The sequence below is a fragment of the Aristolochia californica genome, unplaced genomic scaffold (genome assembly GCF_029961685.1).
Source record: "Aristolochia californica isolate CCGP_79_NKW_82.1479 unplaced genomic scaffold, dmAriCali1.0.hap1 SCAF_10, whole genome shotgun sequence".
Taxonomy (NCBI): Eukaryota; Viridiplantae; Streptophyta; class Magnoliopsida; order Piperales; family Aristolochiaceae; genus Aristolochia; species Aristolochia californica.
Genome location: NW_027181771.1, coordinates 27,560,347 through 27,581,235, shown reverse-complemented (window position 1 = coordinate 27,581,235; position 20,889 = coordinate 27,560,347). Strand labels below are relative to the sequence as shown.

The window sequence follows — 20,889 nt, the reverse complement described above, 5'->3', positions numbered from 1 at the left end:
AAGTAGAGGTCATGCCCAATTTTAAGCGGGTATTATATATATATAGGTCATGCTCAATTTTATATAGAGGTTGTGCCCAATTTTATATAGAGATCATGCCCAACTTTATGTAAAACATATGCCCAATTTTATGTACAATGTATGCATAATTTTATATACAATTTATTTGACATGTATTTTTTTGAAAAATTTTAAATGTATGTTGAAGCTCGAACTCGGCTCAAGCTCAAGCTCGAACTCGATCAAAATTATTGGGCTCGAGCTTGATAAAATTTTAGGCTCAAGGATGGGCTCGGCTAGAGCTCGAGTTCGAAAATTTTAAATCAAGCTCGACTTGAACATAGGCAAGTTCGGTCTTGGCTCGGCTCGATGCCACCCCTAACAATGGAATGTGCTTGGAGACTCAGGGGTACCCAGAATCTGTAAATCACCTCAACTTCCCAACATAGATTGTGAGGCTTGGGCAGGTTTACAGTCTTTGCATGCATTACAAGTTCTCATTTTAGGAAGATGAAGAAGAAACTAGATTTGTCTATGTTTAGCTTAGTAATTTTGGGATGGGCATTGGACCCAACTTCACAGTAATATTTTTATGATTTTACAAAATTTTAATTTCATCTATTTAACCAACTATTCATTATATTGTTAAATAAATAGGTATATAAATAGTTATAAAACAACATATTCATATACTCATATAATCAAATATAATTGGAATGATATACATAATATTTGATTCCATTTTGTTTATATACATCATTATGTTTGAACCCTTGTGTTTTAACTAGAGGTGGGCACTTGGTTGGGTTTCATGGGGAAGCCAACATGACCTGACCCAAAAAATGTGGAGATGGGTTTTACATTTTACCCTATGGGTTGGGGATAGGGCGGAGAAAAAAACTCTATTGGGTTTTGGGTGGGGGATGACTTTCCCAAGCCCGACTTGTGCTGAATCCGACTAATAGGGTTTTATACCCAAATGTCTTTTAGAGAATATATGAATGACATATATTTTGATGATTCGGTTTATAGGTTACTTAAGAATAATTAAGAAAAAATTAAATATTTTAAAGTATTTTGTACCCTAAGAATAATGCCTAATGGCTTAAATAAAAAGAGTTTGATGTTGTGATATTTGTATGGTGTATTGAAATTTTTATAATTTTTATAGGTTCATAGAGTTTGATGTTGTGATTTTTTTATGGGAGTGGGATGGGGACAGGATTGAAGGCTAGGGGAACAAGGGCCCAACCCTAGTTCGAGTTCAGGTTTGTGACACCCATCCCGTGTCCAACCCTAGTTCCAACGCAAGGTGATCCAAATAGAGAAATGGTTCAAATAGTGACTTGGTTGGAATTGTGCAATCTAGAACATTGTAGAAGGAACTTCTAAGTTTCGATCGCCCCTAATTTAGTCATTCTCACCCCAAATGAAAGGTAGATCTATTGCCAAGTTGCCTAAGACTACTCCCAAGCTTTCTCTCACTTTAAAATCAATCTTGGAGGTTGGATTTGAGATTTGAAGGACCTATATTATATTGTTAGAAAGAACTAAGTGCTTGAATGACTTTATTTTGAAACCCATGTTTGATTAGCTTTATCTTGTGCTAGAATTATTTCTTTTTTATTTGAAAAATATTTCATGCATTCTTGGAAAGGATAATTTACGTTGCCATTTACATGTTAATTGGCTCCTTGGGTTGCATATCAAAATCCAAGTAGATATGAGATTGTATTTTAAAATTCATTGAATGAGCTTGGTGTTGCATGACTAAATTTGTGCCTTAATGATATAAACTCCTCTATTATAGTCCCACTGAAACGGCTTTTGGGTTTTCACTCGTGATCAATTGTTCATTTGCTTCTACACCTCATTGACTCTACAAATTACAAAGGGTCTGTTTGGAACCCTATGGAAAAGGAAAGAAAACACACTGAAAATTTGACCATTATTATTCTAAAAAATAATTAGTGAAAAGAAGAATTCGATCATTATCTCATTTTTAAGAATTATTTTTTGGGAATAATAATATTTAATTTTTTATTTTATTTTCTTTTCCTTGGGGTTCCAAATATACCCTAAATAGAAGTAAACTATATGCTTGGTCTAAGCAGCCCAAAAAGGGTCATGCAAATACCAAATTATTTCATTTAATCAGGACTATGAGACACTCTCTTGTACATTCAAACCTTTGTATTGTCTCTTAGGTCAATTATATGCCTTAATACATATAGGGAGACAAGCTGAAAATGATAACAATGTCTTTCTAAGTGCATTCTTAGCTAAGTTACAAAAGTAATGAGAGTGTTTGGATAAGTTTTAGTAAGGTTATGATAGTCTTTGTTTGCTTTTGTCTACATCTGCCTTGTTTTGATTTTCCAATCTTCAGCACGACTCCCATCTATCTTTTCAATGCTTTTTACGATATACTTTTATAAGGGTTGTAGAAATGCTAATCCACCATCACACATGGCCTAGGTGATAACTCCATCTTTTGGGGTCTTCATATGATATCCTCATTTAATATGCAAAGAGATAGATATTTCATCCACAAAAGCACATGTCTCTTCTCAAAAGACATTATCGTTCCTTCTGCACACCCCCAATTAGGCCAATTTTTACTGGTCTCTCTTCTTTTTCAAAGTGTTTGTTTGATTGCTTAAAACGACCCCTCATCAGATAAGCTTCACTACTCTTTCTTCTCATCAATGATCAGCGCCCACTAATTGCATCTAATCAAATGACATCATGTGCGGCCTAAGCATTCTTGTAGCTTCTCAGACCAAACTCACCTTCCTTCCCAAGCGATTACGGAGGACACGTACATGTAAAGAAGCTCTCTATGGCATCAGTTAGTGCATGATAAATATTAACCTATGGCACAAGCAAAAGATCATCCCGTATATTCAGAGACTCCTCGATGGAAAAGTCACGAATGCTTTACCGGATCCGTTGTTCCCATTTTTTCCATTAAAAGAGAGAGGTCACAAAATGCCTATCTTATCTACAAGAGATAATGGGTCATTTATGAAAAGCAGAACTGTTATCTCTTAAAGGGATAAGGGTTATCCTTGAAAAACAATGAACCGCTAACATTCTTCCACTTGATCCATTTAATACTTTATATATATTATTTAATATTGATACATTTTTAACACCTTTTCCCATAGACATAATATTCTCATACCCAAACAAAAGAATTTAAATTGCATGATTCGTGATAGTAAGTCATTTAGAGCAAGTATTACTTTCCAGTATCACAATGCAACAATTTTTTTGTTTTTTTGAATGAGAACCATATGTGCCATATATATTTATGAATAAACTTTCAAATTCTCATTAAAGATCATTAAATTTAAATTGTCATTCTCTCAACTATATGTATGCAAGTAAATGAGATAAGACAAATATAAAATTAATGCAATTTTTCGATTGACCAAAAATGCAATACATAACATAAAGGGAATTTCAATTACCTAGTAAAACTGAGTCACATGTGTTCAATATATCCCTTATAAGCAATGGGTGGTAGACCTTTTGTCAACAGATCAACAATCATTAATCTAGTGTTGATGTGATGCACAACCACTTTGTTTGTTTTGACATGTTCCCGAGTAGCCAAATACTTGATGTCATTATGTTTAATATGACTTCCACTCTTATTGTTCTTGGCTCAAAACACTATAGTAGAATTTTCGCAATAGATCATCAATGACTTGGAAATTGTGTCAACAATTTCAAGTCCAAAAATAAAACTCCTCAACCACATAGCATATGATGTCGCTTCAAAACATGTTACAAACTCTGCCACTGTGGTAGAAGTAGCAATGAAGGATTGTTTTGCACTTCTCCAATAAATGACCCCTCCAGCTAATAAGAATACATATCTTGATGTTGACTTTCTTGAATCAAGGCAGCCAGTAAAATCAGAGTCTAAATATCCAATCACTTCCAGATGATTAGATCGATTGTATATAAGATTGTAGTCTTTAATCCCTTGAAGGTATCACGTGACTTTCTTTACAGTTTTCCAATAGTCCAAACCAGGGTTACTTTGATATCTGCCCAACATTTCCAATGTATATGCTATGTCAGGTCTTGTGCAAACCTGAGCATACACTAAACTCCCAACTGCAGAATAATATATAATGTTTTTCATTTATTCCATTTCTAATTCATTTCTTGGACTTTGTTCCAATATTAATTTGTCACCTTTGACAATAAGTGCAACACCAGATGAACAATTCTTCCTACGAAATCTCTCTAAAATTTTGTGGATATAGGTTTCTTGAGACATACAATCATAATGTCCCTTGGGATCTGTCTCTATCAATTTTTATGCCTATGACATAAGAAACTTCACCCATATCTTTCATATCAAATTGAATCGAGAAATCGTTTAACCTCATGAAGTAATCATAAATCACTTGAAGTAAGTAGAATATCATTTATATACAGAACTAAGAAAATGATTCTACTCCCACTGACCTTATGACATATAAATTGATCCATGATATTCTTCATAAAAACAAATGAAGAAATAACATCATGAGATTTTAAATATCACTGACGGGAAGCTTGTTTCAGTCCATATATAGATTTTTTAAGTTAAAGACCAAGTGATCATTCCCCCTCTTAAATGAAACCTTCAAGTTGTTTCATGTAAACATCTTATTCTAGGTTCCAACAAGGAAAGTGGTTTTCGCATCCATTTGATGTAACTCCATATCAAAATGAGCTACTAATGCCATGATAATCCGAAATGAATCCTTATTTGAAACAGGAGATAAGTTATTGTGATAATCAATTCCTTTTTTTTTAGTAAATCATTTGGATAATATCTTTCAATATTGCCTAAAGAGTCTCTTTTGGTTTTAAAAACCCACTTACAACAAATGACCTCCCCCCCTTTAGGCAATTGAACAAGATCCCAAACTTGGTTTAGCCATTGAATCGAAATCTACATCATTGCATAAAGATGCATATATTGTGTATATTGTGTATAGTCATCAGTAAAAGTAATGAAATATTTTTGACCATTTAAATATGCATCATAAACACCCGAAATATCAATATGTATAATTTCAGAAGTTTTCCTGGGACCTTTCTTGTATTTGTTAGTTTGCTTTCCCTTAATGCAATCTACACAAATACTAAAATAAGCAAAGTCAAGTGCCTCGAAGACTCCATCATTTACTGAAGTTTTAATTTTATCAATGAAGATATGACTTAATCTCCTATGCCATGACATGGAGGATTTTTCAATTATAACACTATGCTTAATGCCAACATTTGAACCATGCATAGTTGTAAGACTACAATCGATGGTAGTGTTTAAAAGAAATTTAAATAATCCTTCATCCAAAATTTCATTTCCAACAAAAATATTGTCTTTATACAATTGAAGGGAATTTCCAAGGAAATTGAAGCTGAATCCAAAAGGTAAACGTCTAGAATCTAAGATAAGGTTTCTAGAAAAGGATGGAACATAAAAGGTTCTTTCAATGTCTAAAACAAAACTAGTATTGAGGACAAGTTTGTAAGTTCCAACCGCCTCCACATGTGAACCCATCTTATTTATTGAATAGATGGAAGATTCACTTTTTGTCGGTTTTCATTGGTTTAGGAAACATTGCATGGTGATGGCATCAAGGATTGTAGTACCAGAATCAATCCACCAAGTGTTATAAGAAGCATGAGTCATATTAGATTCAAAATGATCCTTAACAGCTTGAAGATATTCATTTATTTTGGCACAATCGGGGATGGATCCACAGATATTCTTCCCAATATGAGACTTGATAAACATCAAACTTAAGCGATTGGATCGTTCCCAAAGATTAAATGATGTTTTCTTAATTTGGGTACTGGATTCCATGGGCCTTGGAGGTCTATCCAGTCGAAATACCAAGACAAGGTCCATGCACCCAAATGATAGGAAAATATTTTCCTTCCACTCAATATAATTTTCTCCATTCAGAGGAATAATAGACGAATCAAATTTTAGGACAGACAAAGTTTGAAGAACTAGAAAGTAAACAACAAGCTTACTAAAACATGCAATAAAGCCAATTTTTGAATATTTACCTATGTAATTAAATTCAAACAAATAAATCAGCGTGTCATTATAATATGTCCTATGGGCTTAGATTATAACATATATGCTATTTATGTTACTTTATGTGGGGATAAAAAATTTGTTCGTAAAGGAACATTCTAGGGTTGCGGGCAACTATATTTTTTTTGAATATTTCTACCATATCCTGATTAATCACTTAAATATAATATTTACCCAATGGGGTTAAATTATTATATCTCCATGATTAATCGCAATTTTTAATGTTATTAACTTTATGTGACTAAGCTTAATGTCACTAGACATTTTCATAATTAAGAATGTTGTGGCAATTACTCAATTATTTAAATGTAAACCAAAATTATGACATCAAAATAATTGACTAAAATTGATGTCAATTATTAATTCCTTATATTTAGGTTAACCTAAAATATGCATGAAAATTAAGTATGCATAAAACCTAAATAAAATTTTCACAATTGAAAATTTTAAAATATATGCACATTATACGACTATATATGCATGCATAATGATTTAATTCATATGAATTAAAAGAAAAAATTGCATGAAAAATAATTATATTGATTTTCTAGTGATTTAAGCATCAATCAAGTGTATCCAATGATAACACATAAGGGTGAGATGACTTAATGGTCATTTTACTGAACTTTAAGTTGAGTTTGCGGGTTCAAATCATGCCCTCAATAAATTTCTTTTATGAGAATTGACTCAACCCATCAAAATGGACTTGCCATTTAAATGTCGATTTTACCATATGATTTCGATTTTTTTTATGTTCCTATGCATTGGAGGTTGTCTTCAACCTCCAACCACATGTAGAGAGGGAGAGCCCTCGCTGGCCTCCATTCCAACCTCGATGTTGGTGTGATGGCTATCTCTGACGCATGACACCTGTGCATCCCGTGCCAGCCAGTGCCACCCAACATTGGTCGGCTTCAACGCAAAGAAGGTAGCGATCGATCTCAATGCTAGCCTCTTTGCCTCACCAATCCTTGAACTTGGAACCTCATGATCAAATGCACATCCTTAGCCATCTGACCCTCGATGGATTGGCTAGAACCCAGCGCACCGACGTCCTTCATGATGGTGACGTTGTCGCACCTGCTTCCTCCGATGCATGACGATGGTAGAGAGCACGGTTAGGATTGTTGTAGAATGCAAAAATCGGTGCTCCCGGCCTAGTTTCGCTCTTCCGAGAGCCTACCTAATGTTGGCGCACACAATGCCAGTCAGCTTCGCACACTGGTGCATTGAACCGGTGTGCCTCCGTAAAGCGTCATTGCGCCACTTCTTTTTCTTTGGCGCAACTGTGTGATAGGTGTGCGTCTTATTTGCAATCAACGGTGCATTGGTGCCTCCATCGATGTCTCACTGCCGAGGGTTTGACTTGCGCTACCAAGGTCGATTGGTATGGCAAACTAGTCGCATGTTGTGCCTAGAATAGCGTTGCAAAGAGAGCTTGCTCAATTTCTATAATGAAATTTATAGAAATTGAAAGGCAGGCTAGAGGTATCGCTCTGATACCAAATATAAGCCTAAATATGAATTTCTATATCATTATGAAATTCATAAAAATAGAATTAAACGGAAGTGTGAAAGAACGCTTACCTCTAGCCATGTCGATCAAATTCCCGAAGCAGAAGATCGACTCGTTTATTTGGAAAAGTCGCATGCACTCTGCTAGACCAGATCCGTAGTTCTTAAATCTATTTTTTTTAATAAAAAAAGAGAAGTTGCAAAATACCTATCTTCTCTACATTAAGGGATAATGGGTCATCCATAAAAATCAGAGAATGTAATCTCATAAAAAGAGATGGGTTATTGTGTAAAGTAGGTACTGCTAACTGAGGATCCCAAGTTACCAAAGTAGATTCGGAGCCTTCAGAGTCACCATAGAGTGAGTTCTTATTTGATCAGCACATATACACACTTGCTCTCCGTAGTCAAAGAGTTTGTCTCGAATCACACGCCTTAATGAATATTTCAAAACCGAAATGCAATTTTTCTCACCTTCTTCACCGAGCGGGCATGACTCCCCCCGGTGAAGATAACTCCGTACGAGGTTATCAGGAACACTGTAGCATTTCATCTGCAAGCTTACCTGGAAAGAAAGAAATCAGAATGAGACCACTAGAGAAAATAAACGAAATTTGAACAATTTGCAGATTCAGTAATTCATTCGGGCACGTGAAAAACTAGCTGTCAGCGCCCTTACTTCTTGGCAACGCCACTGTTTATTAAACCAAAGACGTTCAATTTGGTATCCCCGACTTGGAGAAGAGAGCCGAAAGAGAATTCCTTGCTGCCATCAATCGTTTTTTAATATAAAAAAGGCATACATTAATGTTCCCAAGAGACGATACAACGATGTTATCCACCAATCTAAATTGAAGATGGGCATGGAGGGCGTCAGCCGTCAGCCTCATGCATCTCGACTATCCTAATAAATTGTTGTGTGGTTGCCGACTTTTTCAGCCAATTCCTAATGCCAGGCTTGAAACCAAATTTCTCTGCCAAATCTTAATATCTTTTTCCCAATTTCATGCATTTTCTACACCCCTTCACCAACCAAACCACCGTAGCTGGTTTCACTTTCTACACCGGACACTGAAAGAGATTGACAAGAAAAACCTGAATTTCCTCAAGGGTCTAACACTAGTCATTACTGTCTCAGCTTGCTTTCAAAGAAAACACAGTTTGCTTGATGGCAACAAGCAATTTTAATCCAAGTTTTTGTTTTTTTTTGTTTTCTTTAATCTCTGAATCGCCTAACCGCTACTAATTCGGAAGAGACGACGTTGTTAGGGTTTGTTTCGTCTGGTTCCAGCCATTGTTTTGACCTCATCCATTTTGATTCTGACCATTTAAAACCCTGTTTCTTATGAAAAACAAATAAAGAAATGCATTTTCGGTTTCCATCATTACATCCCTGTCGAACAACAGCACGAGGCAAAGGTATTTACAGAGATTGAAATGGTGGGATTGTGAAAGAAACGAATTAATTATTCGTTCTACCATCAGTTGTCCGCGTGGGATGTTCGAATGCACTGTCAGAATGAACATGATTTTTAAAATATCCGGGACTGTTAAGAAGATAAACAGATTTGAAGAAGATTCTTTGCTCACCGGTTCAGGGAACGTAAGTACGCAATAAAAGTCTGAGCGGTCAGGACTGCGTAAAGAAGAAGAGAGCTAGTTTCTTGCTCTGAGTGCAAATCGACCGACTTGCTGCTGCATTTGGCAGATTTCACATTTTCACAAATAGGATTTGGACGGAGTGTTTTAGTGGGATCAAACATACAAACTGACTTCGGATGGATCTCCATTAACATGATAATATAAGCCTGGAGAAATTAACAGGAAGAAAAGCAGGTAACGCGCCGTATCTTTCTATCAAGGTTATCAATGACAAGAATCAATGGCGCCTGCTGCTATTTAAGGGTCAGGATCGCCTTACAAGCTCTCCCCTTCAATGGGATTAAGAGTCGTAAAGTAGCGAATAGTCAAAAAGTGTTGCTGCTGCCTCTGCCTAACAAAGAAGCAAAAATACAAAAAATAAATAACGATCAAACTCAAAAGGTTTCAACACCAGACCCCTTTTACGTCTGCCATGACTTCCACCCATCTAGAAACCCTGCAATCAAAGCTCCAAACTCCAACAAAGTCAACACTCATGGGTGTCGTAGGTGGATGCCGCTTATCCCTCTCAACTTGATGGCATCCCAATACCAGAGAAATTAATTAAAAACAACACCAACCACCCGTTTTTTTGGGTCCAGAAAGGCAAAATGATGATCAAAGACAGTTTTCTTACGCTCCCGATTAGCAAAAAGAGAGGGTTCACACTAATTGACACTTCACACCTGGTTGCTTCGTCGAAGACACCTGCTTCAGATAGGGACTGAGCGCAATTTTTTGCCGATCAGAGGAAGAAAAGAAATTCAAGATCCATGTAGCCTTTCCTTTCACGGGAAGAGCAAGGTTCAAACAGTTGAGAGTTGAGTCCATCTCCAGATTTCGTTTCCAGGAATTTTTTTTTTTTTTTCTTTTTCTTCTGGGCGACTCCTGCTTGCAGCTTGCTTCACATTTATGGCAAGAAAACGAGCCATTTTCTAAAATATTCGAACAAATTTATCAGGCAATCTACTGTAGAAAAAAAAGGTGAACGATCTCCATCACTCTTTCTCTCTTCGTCGGCTTTGACCTTTTCATCGTCTTGCTTTTACGCGTGTGGTGGTTTCCATCTTTAAACAATGATTAATTACCAAATCAGCAATAGTTTCCATTAACGTGTCCCCCGGAGACGAAGCGAGGTACGGCAAGACACACGTGTCATGGTATCATGAAGGTGCGAAGTGAGAAGCCGCTGGTGCCTCGCCCAGGGCATGACACCTGAAGAGCCGTTTAGCGCGGCGCCGTCTGCCGAAGGCTTGCTGGCGAAGGACCCACATCCTTAATTAACTGAAATTTTTTATTATTTAACTAAACCTCTTATTTAATGCGCAAGCAGGGTCGGTGTTGGGAAAGATTAATTAGCCGAATTAGTAGATCAAAATCGATGGTCAAGTCAGTATATCTTAAGAAAGGTCAAGTGGACCCACACTAAGAACTCTTTGACCTGGGGGAAGGTTCATTGCATCTCTCAATAAAAACCACAAAACCACTTTTGTGGCTGTCCTTTGGAGCCGTTTGGACAGTAGTCCAAGCTGCGGAAGGAGTAGGATTCCAAACGGCGTCACGTCACGTCATGGTTGGACACGGCGGTGCAGGATGCGGGATCGTTTACGCTGTTCCGGTCGTCTCTGTGGTCCATTAAATGGATAGGGCGGATGCCTAATCTTTGACCGCTGAAGTAGCGAAATGCCTCCAATAATTGATGACGTCATTGGGTTAGATGTGATGCGTCAGCCATGTGGGGGCAGGATACACTCGGTCAAAGAACCATCCAATGAGGAGCAAAATACTCGCACCGACTGTTTGAAACACGTGTGTGCGTGTTTCTAGAGAGAAAATGAGGATAAGAAGTAAGGCTAGTAGACAGAAAGCGAGTCCAGAGAGAAGCCGAGCCGCAGCCGGCTCCTACATAAAATTATGGGGAAAGTTCTGTCCGTTGGATCATGATCGAAAGGCTGTGATGGTGTATTTTTCAGCCGGCGTCTAATCTGTCTACGTCAAAAACTGTGTTGGAGAGGCTCGGGAAACTAAAAGTAGAGTTAAAATACATGGAAAGATAAATGGGGAAAAAGGAGAAAAAGGCTTTCAAGGTATAAAAGGATAAGATGAGAAGGGCAGCAGTCGCCCGCCATTAATGGACACTTTCTCTGTCTAACTTTTTCTTCAACTTGCGGAGCCTGGTCAATCTTCTCGTCTTCATGGAGATCTGAAACAGCTTTCCGTGGGGTGGAGGATTAAAACACCCTCAAGGTACCCTACCTCTTTTCCCTTCCCATCCCCCCTCGCTCTCTCTCTCTCTCTTTGAATCCTTTGAAGCTCTCGCGGTGTAATCCTCGAGTCCGAAGCTGACACTCACCTACCTCACCGGAGAATCTTCCCTAAGAGGTGATTTTCGTCTCCGAGATTGTACTTTTTTTTTTTTTTTTTCTGTTGCCCCCTTTTCTTATTGGGTATCGTGTCGAAAAGCATTCAATTCAGTGGGTTTATGGAACTCCGCTTTACAGGGAAAAAGCTGGTGTTTTTTTGCCGGATCTACGGTGGCGCGATAGTCTTCACGGATCTAGTTTACTTTTCGAGTTAAGTGTGACTGAAGCCTCGGTCTTCTGAGGTTTTTAGGAGGGGCAAACAATCAGAATTGTTTTTTGGGGGTGTTTGAATGGGGATTTGTTGGAGTGCTCGAATTACCGAGAGCCCATTTCATAGTTCGTCAACTTCAGGTATGAGCTCTGACGCATTTTTAGTGTTCGTCTGTACTACTTTGGTTGTTCTTCTGGCATTTTTGGTGTTTTTTTTCTTTCAATCTGTGAACTTTGTTGGTTCCGATGCTATTGGATCAGCGTTTCCATTGTAAATTGTTTCATTCTGTTCTTTTTTTAATCCTCTGAGTACAGTTTGCGCATGTTTTCTACTTGTTGTTACATCTGTTTCGTTGTCGATTTTCTAGCTGCTAAACCCCTTTTGAGTTCTGCCATTCGGACAATGTGCGAGGTTTCTTGTTTCTTTATTTTAGATTTTATAAGCAGTGGCTTGATGTCGTAAATGGGAGTTAAGCTTGATAATTTGTTCTGTTTGCTATTCAGCTGGAAAATATCCAGAAATTTTAGTTTCTTGCACTGTTTGCTATTCAGCTTTAAAATATCCAAAATTTTTAGTTTTTGTCTCTGTTTCTTAGACTACTTTCCTGTTACGGATTTATTTCTGCTATTCATGATTTGTTGCTACTGCATATATGATAATTAAATTTTTTCCTTTTGATTCTTCCTGATGATAGAAGAATCCTGCTTGGGTTGTTTAGGGGCGAATTCCAAATACGTTAGCGGAGATAGAAATGCGCTTAGCAGCTCAAGCAGCAAGGTCTCTTCAGCATCTGCTCCCCCTACCCCACGTAGCGAGGGTGAGATCCTGAATTCTTCCAATTTGAAGAGCTTCAGCTTTAACGAACTTAAAAATGCTACGAGGAACTTCCGCCCCGATAGTGTCTTGGGAGAAGGTGGATTTGGTTCCGTATTCAAAGGTTGGATTGATGAGCATTCTTTTGCGGCGACAAAGCCGGGTACGGGGATGGTGATTGCCGTGAAAAAGCTGAACCAGGAAGGTTACCAGGGTCATAAAGAATGGTTGGTGAGTATCCATTTCCTCGCTCTTCCTTTTAATGTTTCTATCATCACTTTCTGTTTACTTTTAGGATTTGTTGTTTCAAATATATTAGCGTGCTACTGGTATTTTTGGCATTCATGGGAGTTCTGTTACTTGTGATCTAGTTGGAGAACATTTGAGATACAATTTCACTAGATATGTATTCGCCTTTAACTTCTCCTGCGAGAAGGCTGATCTGGTTTTGCTTAAATGCTGGTAATTCTTATAGGCATTTTACACATTAATGAGATGTCATTTGTGTGATTCAACAGGCGGAAGTGAATTATCTTGGGCAACTTTACCATCCCAATCTTGTGAAATTGATAGGCTATTGCTTGGAGGATGACCACAGGCTACTGGTATATGAATTCATGCCTCGAGGAAGTTTGGAACATCATCTCTTTCGAAGTAAATTCCTTGTCCTCTCTGCATTTGAATGCCTGGTCATACTTAAGAAATCTTTTTTCTGAAGGTGTTAGTTTCTTAACGCAGGGGGCTCTTACTTCCAACCACTCTCATGGAACCTCCGGATGAAAGTAGCTCTAGGTGCTGCAAAGGGTGTTGCTTTTCTCCACAGTTCGGAGATTAAAGTTATTTACAGGGACTTTAAAACCTCAAATGTCCTATTAGATTCAGTAAGTGATTTGTTGTCTTAGATTGAACCCGCAACCGCTGTTGCATTGGATTTGCCTTGTCCATTTTTCTTTCATGAGCTGTTGTTCACTTACCTTTCTACAACTCTACAGAATTACAACGCCAAGCTTTCTGATTTTGGATTGGCTAAGGATGGCCCGACCGGTGACAAGAGCCATGTCTCCACGAGGGTCATGGGAACCTACGGGTATGCTGCTCCAGAGTATCTTGCTACAGGTAATTTCCTTGTCAAATTTTCCTCATTTGAACCCTTCACTTGATTTTGAATGCGGTTATATTGTCTGCTATTGGTTCTTTGTTCTTTGTTCTAAAATCCATATGTTTGATAATTTTGAAGGTCACTTAACTAGCAAGAGTGATGTGTATAGTTTCGGAGTTGTTCTTCTGGAAATGCTCACGGGACGGAGAGCCGTTGACAAGAACCGGCCTTCAGGTGAACACAATCTTGTGGAGTGGGCTAAACCATACCTGACCCATAAACGCAGAGTTTTCCGAATACTGGACAGCCGTCTGGAGGGTCAATATTCACAGGTGGGGGCACAAAAAGCTGCATTGCTAGCACTCCAATGCCTCTCAACTGAATCCAAGTTCAGGCCTACCATGGACGATGTGGTGAAGACATTAGAACAGATGCAAGAATCCAAGGACGTGGTTAAGAGCCCACTATGCGAACCGAATTCCAAAGTTCACAGCGTTGGTAGCAGTGGGCAGCGTTCTCGCAGGAGAAGTTTGGACGAAACTGGCAGTAACGTCAAAGCATCAGCGTACCCAAGGCCATCAGCTTCTCCGCTTTATTCTTGATTAGGTTGAGACGGAGAAATGCTGTTTTTTGTTTGTTTTCTCTTCTAAAATTTTCAGAGATTGCGAGCTTCCACATGTATGATCGCTGTACAGTTTCTATCTTAGACGACACGCTTCTCGGCCAAAAAGAGAAAAAAAAGAAAAAAACAATAGGATGGAGACGGGAGATTGGAAGGGGTCAGGGGAGACCCATTGGTGTTGGTTGTTTCTTCAATTTCTTCCTGTTTGTACTTGTTGTATGATGGAATGCTTTCTTGCATTAATTAAATGGGTTTTGCTTCCTTTTCATAGCTTTGGGTATATCCTGCACCTTGGGCGGCTGTCTCCGGACACCCAGCCCGGAGTTAAATTATCGTGTATTGTCTCTTTAAAATCCTTCCTAAAAGAAAACTGGAAGAGGAATTGCACCTCCCTCCTGCGATCCTCGGAGCACTCCAACCGTTTTTCTTTGCTTCATTTTCGTTCCCACTTTCAAACTTCAAAAGCCAGAAAGGTGGTTCTGTCTAAAGTGCTCCGCCTACTGAATTGAAGAAGACCGGAATTTGGAAGAATTTCTTCCTCGAATTATGCAACAAGGAATGTGAAAGCAAACTGTACCCAGCCTCTCATCTACTCTTCCTACACGTCTGGATCCTTTTTTCTTTTAACCTGCTCGAGTATTGCCTGCAAATCTTACAATCTTTCTTTCCAATCTGGAACAGTTTAGAACTTTCATAACACGTCGATTATCCTCTTTATTATATGACTAGTAACCCTTTTCAGTCAAGATTCTTAAAAGGCTTTTTCCATTTTTGTTTTAATACGAGCTGTGCATTATTTGACTACACCTGCAGAACTCAAGCTTAGCTTTCTTTCCTTTTCAAGGAAAGCAGTCTTATTAGAGACTGTATCTTTCACATGAGAACATTCTAATCCTTCCATGCACCTTATCTTCCTTCCACAAGTTTAAATTAATTTCCAATCTATAGGCAAACTGGAAACTCATGGCTACAGCCCATTTAGTTTAACCTTGTCTCTGAAGTGCTAGGCTTGGCCCGCAGGTTTCATGTGCTAAACTCCGACATACTGCCATGAAGAAGAATACAGGATATTTACAGTGCTTTGTAAAAGACTTCTATTTAATTTTGTGTGTGTTGGCCCAGGTAGTGTCTCAAGGGTCTAAATTGAGAATTAAATTAAAAATGAAGTGCTTGAAGATGAAGTCAAAATAAAAAAAAGGGAAAACTTAAAAGCACATGCACACAATCACAAAAGAGGCAAATATTTTTTATTCTTCTTGTTCTCGTAGTAGAAATCATTGCCCAATAACCCTTACTCCGAAAAACTCACTATCTTGCTCTATTAAAGTCAAGTATAATACCCAATTATACTTATCCCAATCTTTCCCCAAGAGATTTTCTATAACTGGATTCTAGCTCTAGGTTCTCCCTTTCTAGACTCAAGGTTCCTGAGAACATTTTTAAAAGAAGGTGAAAATACAAAACAGGTGAAACTTGCACCTTTGTTTCGAAGAGATAACCAACTCCTAGTGAGATCTAAACTTTCAATCCTTTAGGGGGGGTTAGTGCACATGACTCAGGACATGATCTTCATGCGCATTACGCAGGTCATGTCCTGATGTCGTTAGGGAGCGCCCAAATTCATGTCATATACATGAATATACATGAATTAAGAGTTCATGTCTCAAGAGTAACGGGTGGAAAGTGCTTTCCGCCCGATTTTGAGAATCATCTACATGACTCTCGCGCGGGGCTGTCTCTCGGGGCTCTCTCTGCCGCACACCCTCTTTGCCATTGCATTCCCGTAGCCCTCTCTCTTTCTCTACTCCCTCTCTCGTCTCCGTTCCTGCAGCCCTCTCTCGTCTCCGTTCCCGCAGCCCTCTCTCTTTCTCTGCTCCCTCTCTCATCTCCGTTCCCGCAGCCCTCTCTCATCTCCGCAACCCTCTCTCGTCTCCATTCCCGCAGCCCTCTCTCATTCTCTGCTCCCTCTCTCATTTCCGCAGCCCTCTCTCATTCCCACAGAGCACGGGAGGTCGAGCATTTGCAGAGCTTCTCGGCCTCCCTCTCTTCTCCCTCTCGGTGTACCGTCGGAGCGCCGCCTCTGTCGGCATTGCCCGCCGCCGTCGCCGGCCATTGCCTTTGCCTAGCCGTCCCCGTCGCCATCGCCCCGCTGGCTCGCTGCTGAGGAAGACGAAGATGTTTAATTTTTCCTAAGTTAGGAAAAATTAAACTATCTTCATAAAAATTATTAATTTATAATTTTTATTTATAAAATAATTATTTTTATTTATAAAATAATTATTTTTATTTTACAATTACTATATTAAAATAGTGATTTAATAGTTATAATTAAAATATTGTTAAAATAAATATTTGATAAATTATTTTGGCATAATTATCCGATTGTTATAGTTAATTAAACCAATGGTTTTAAATTTTGTGATAATATATTATTAATTAATAATACATAAAATATATTATGTAAAAATATATAGTGTGTTAAAGTTATGATTAGATCAATTTTTTCTCTTAAATTATTCATTTTTAGGTTAAAATATATCATATGTTATTAATAAATTAATAACTTAATGTATTACTTTTGTTTTTTTATTTATAATGTTATTTATTTATTATTTGTAATTAATCATATACGTATTTCATTGGCTCATGTAATTACCATATTAATGTACAATAAAATATCTAATTCAATTAATAAATATATTAGTATATTTAATTATACATTCAATAACTTATTCGTGTAGTAATAATGGTTGTTTTACGTAATTTGGGGTTTAAGGATTATGTTGTAATTAAGTACACTGTAAAGGTTTAGAAATTCTCTTGTTTTTTATGTTTTTCTCATGTTGGGGCACTAACACTGGAAACTGTTTTTCAGTGCACATGAAGTCATCAACACTAACACAAATTCTTACCTGATCTTCATGTACATGACATGACATGATCTTCATGTTGGACATGACTTGATCTTCAAGAATCCACTTTGGGGCACTAACCCCCCCTTAGCAAACAATGAAGTATGTGGAGCTTGTTGGAACTAGGAATGCCAATAGATATGTAGAGAATTTAAAAAATATGACAGATTTAGGTTTTTTCTCATGCAAAGGATAAAAAACATTTTTGGCACTAAAATATTGGAAGACTTTGATATTGCAACAAAGGTTCATTCAATGTTCTCGAATGAGTTTGGGTTATTTTTACCATTGTAGAAAAAGCTACTTTGGAAAGATGATCAATTATAAATTTTCATCGATCGATCATTCGGCTCCAACAACTATATTATTTTTTATTCCTTGAGGCATAATAGTCGATCAACCATTGATTGGATCTTTTTCAAAGTTAGGAAAATCCAAATGATAGATCATGTTTTATACCCAATGAATAATCATGTTTTATAGACCTACATAGTAACATTCTGGATGATTGTTCATGCATATAAATGATAATGAATCATACTTTATAATTCCTGTCTTGCAGCATTTTGGATGATCAATCATATGTCCAAGTCAATGTTCAATCATACGTTTTAACAACGTATGAAATTAGGCTCTAAGCATGGGTAAGGCCAAATAAGGAATTAACTATTTCCAAAACATTTGTATGAGATTTTAAAACACGGTTTTATAAAACATTTTACACTCTAATGCTCCAAAACATACTTTTACTAAAGAATTGTAATTTAGTTGGCTATCCTTTTACATAGCAAAAGTTCTTTAAATTATTTTTTTATGAAATTTAGACTTTAGATCTTCAAGTCTTCATATTTATTTGTTTGTAGGTGCTTCTTTAAGAGCACTTGTTCTTCCTTTAGCTTGAAGTCTTTTGTATTGATTTGACCAGCTCTTCAATGTTGAATTTCTGAAAAAGAGAAAAACTTCACTGAATTGATGTAATTTGAATACAATGAGTCTCTATTTGTAATAGAGTAAACTAGTAGAATTCAGTTACTATTAAACTTCCCTTATCCCAGTTAGGCCCAAAGTTAAACACTAAAAGATAAGTCCTATAACAATTGAACAACTGAACATAAATAGAAGACTAACATAATTAAAACACCTTTAATTGAAACTTTTCTATGGGACCTCTTCCTGTGAGACATCTATAAGACTCCACCATATTAGTTATTGCTCTTTGAAACTTCTTACTATGAGACTCATATAAAACTCTTCCATATTTTCTTTTCAATACTCTCCCTCATGTTGGAGTTCATAACTTCAACTTGCAATGAAAACGATTTTGGGTCTTCAATTTTCTCTTGCTAAAAATAAAATCTTCATATATTTTGGTCACATAAAAATTACCACAATATTTTAAACAAAATATATTTTTCTTGTACTTCTTCTTCTACTTTTCTCCCTCAAGTTGGGAATAAAAAGGACATAGAGACCGAGCTTGGACAAGACACAATATGGGAGAAGAAAATCACTCCTAGTCATACGACAAAGCTCCATAGACTAGTAAAAAATGGTCATAGTCTGAAACACACTCCGCTCAATTTTAAAGGCGAAAAAATAGCCCAACTTTAGGATACAACAAAGTGACTACTCAATTTTTAAGGGTAGCTCAAACACAAATTACCTTTTGGGTAAAGAATAAAAGTCTTGACTCAAGCTAGATGTAGGTCTATGCATTGCTATGAAGTGATAAAAACACAAGATGATAAACTAAAAAAATACTAGAAGAAAACAACTTTAACCAAAAGGAGGCATCTATGCAACATTCATACTTCCATAGTAACCCTTTAAAAAAAGACTAGATGAAACTATAATGGTAGAACAAAATAAATTTGACTAAATATATCTTTTTTTAGGTGACCTCAATTTTTTGTAGTTAACTATACGTAAGATACACAACAAAGTAACAAAAACGTAAGACTTGAAAACAACATCGAAGCATGATATTGCATACCATGAATAAACACATCATAGAGTGATTAAGTTTGACTAAAATTCTTTAATTAGAAGAGAAATTTGGCTAAAAAATTAAATTTTAGGAGAAAAAGAAACTCAATTCATGTTAATGCATGGACAGGTAATAGGAGAGAAAATAGGAAAAAAATAGAGATTTTCCATAGAACTAACCTTTTGTACTTCTAATATAGATATCTCCAAAAATATATAACATAATCACAAAAGGTTTGTTTCTTAAGAAACTAGACTCAAACTAGAAAAATCATATTGAGAATTGGTTGGATAGGTAAGAAAATAGACTTACAAATATTTTTTTATATATATAATTCTCTATATAAATTCTCATTCTTGATGGTATAAAATGGCTAGAAAGTTGAAGCTTTCTGCTGCTACTCGAACCTCTCTTGTAGTCTAAACTTTGTTGCTTTATATATTGATTTCTCTTTGAAGAAAACTCCGCTTGCCACAATTCTTTTTGTATTCAAAAGTAAAATTGAAGATATTTCTTTAAATATATAATTTGTAATATGAAAAGGTCATTATGGAGTTGCAAATGCCAAGAAGAAAACGGGTATTGGGACAGGAAAAGAATGAAAAAAGATAAAATACGAACCTAAACTACTAGAGATGATAGATCAGAAAAGGATAACAATCTTTGTTGGTTGATCGAGTCAACTTACAAAACCCGCTCTTATACCATGTTGAATTTTTGGAAAAAATAAAAACATCACTGACTTGATGTAATTTGAGTACAATGAGCCTCTATTTATAATAGAAGAAATTAATAAAATTCAATTACAATTCAAACTAACCTTATTCCAGTTACACCCAAAGTTAAACACTAAAAGATAAGTCCTACAACAATTAAACAACTGAACACATATAGAAAACTAACATAACTAAAATACCTTTAACTGAGACTTTTCTATGAGACTCCTATAAAACTCCTCTATATTAATTCTTACGTTGTGAGACTTCTGACTGTTCTAGGGCTTGAGTTATGTAAGACTCTTCCATATTTGCTCTTTAAAATTTCTCATAGACCTTGTGTATGAGTCTCTTGAAGGTAATGCATATTTCTTTATCCCGAAATGCTTAATTTACAATATCAACTCACTAGCTTAAATTTTATTAGCATCAAAATTAGGACTTGAGTCAACCTAGGTCAATAATGTTTTGGTTCATTTGGGTAGCCTATGCGTGTTCAAATGCTTCCTATAATAATAACTTCATAGTAAAATATTTCATACTATGTATATTACTATAAATTGTAAAAACTATATGTATTAATTAATTAATCAATTTTAATCAAACTTAATTTATTATGTATATGTAATCAATAATTAGTTTTATTTTTTTCATAATCAATATTGCATATTAAATTATCATATCGTAATATCAGCTTAGAAACCTACTAACCTTAAACTTTAGGGTAGCCACATAATTTAATTTATTTCTAAAATAAATTTTATAGATTTGTGGTGAAGCATAACGTATGGTATGGGTCGTGTGGGGGCTAATAAAGCATTGACGTACTGGCGGATGCTTCATGGGCTCGCAGCAAATCCAAAGCGGACGAGGTGGGGTATGCAAGGACACG

At 36.6% G+C, this 20,889-nt stretch overlaps 1 protein-coding gene across 2 annotated transcripts; it reads left to right on the top strand.

The window, feature by feature from the left end:
• Positions 1-11,412: 11,412 nt before the first annotated feature.
• On the top strand, positions 11,413-14,652 carry LOC137934981 (receptor-like cytoplasmic kinase 176). 2 transcript variants are annotated; one of them, XM_068779598.1, is made up of 7 exons: positions 11,413-11,656; positions 11,776-11,988; positions 12,567-12,892; positions 13,180-13,315; positions 13,400-13,542; positions 13,654-13,777; positions 13,899-14,652. In XM_068779598.1, the coding sequence occupies exons 2-7, from the start codon at positions 11,928-11,930 to the stop codon at positions 14,360-14,362; spliced, it is 1,254 nt and encodes a 417-aa protein (XP_068635699.1). In that variant the 5' UTR covers positions 11,413-11,656; positions 11,776-11,927; the 3' UTR covers positions 14,363-14,652. The 2 variants fall into 2 exon arrangements, with proteins under 2 accessions (XP_068635699.1, XP_068635693.1); XM_068779592.1 differs by having other exon boundaries at positions 12,543-12,892.
• Positions 14,653-20,889: the final 6,237 nt, after the last annotated feature.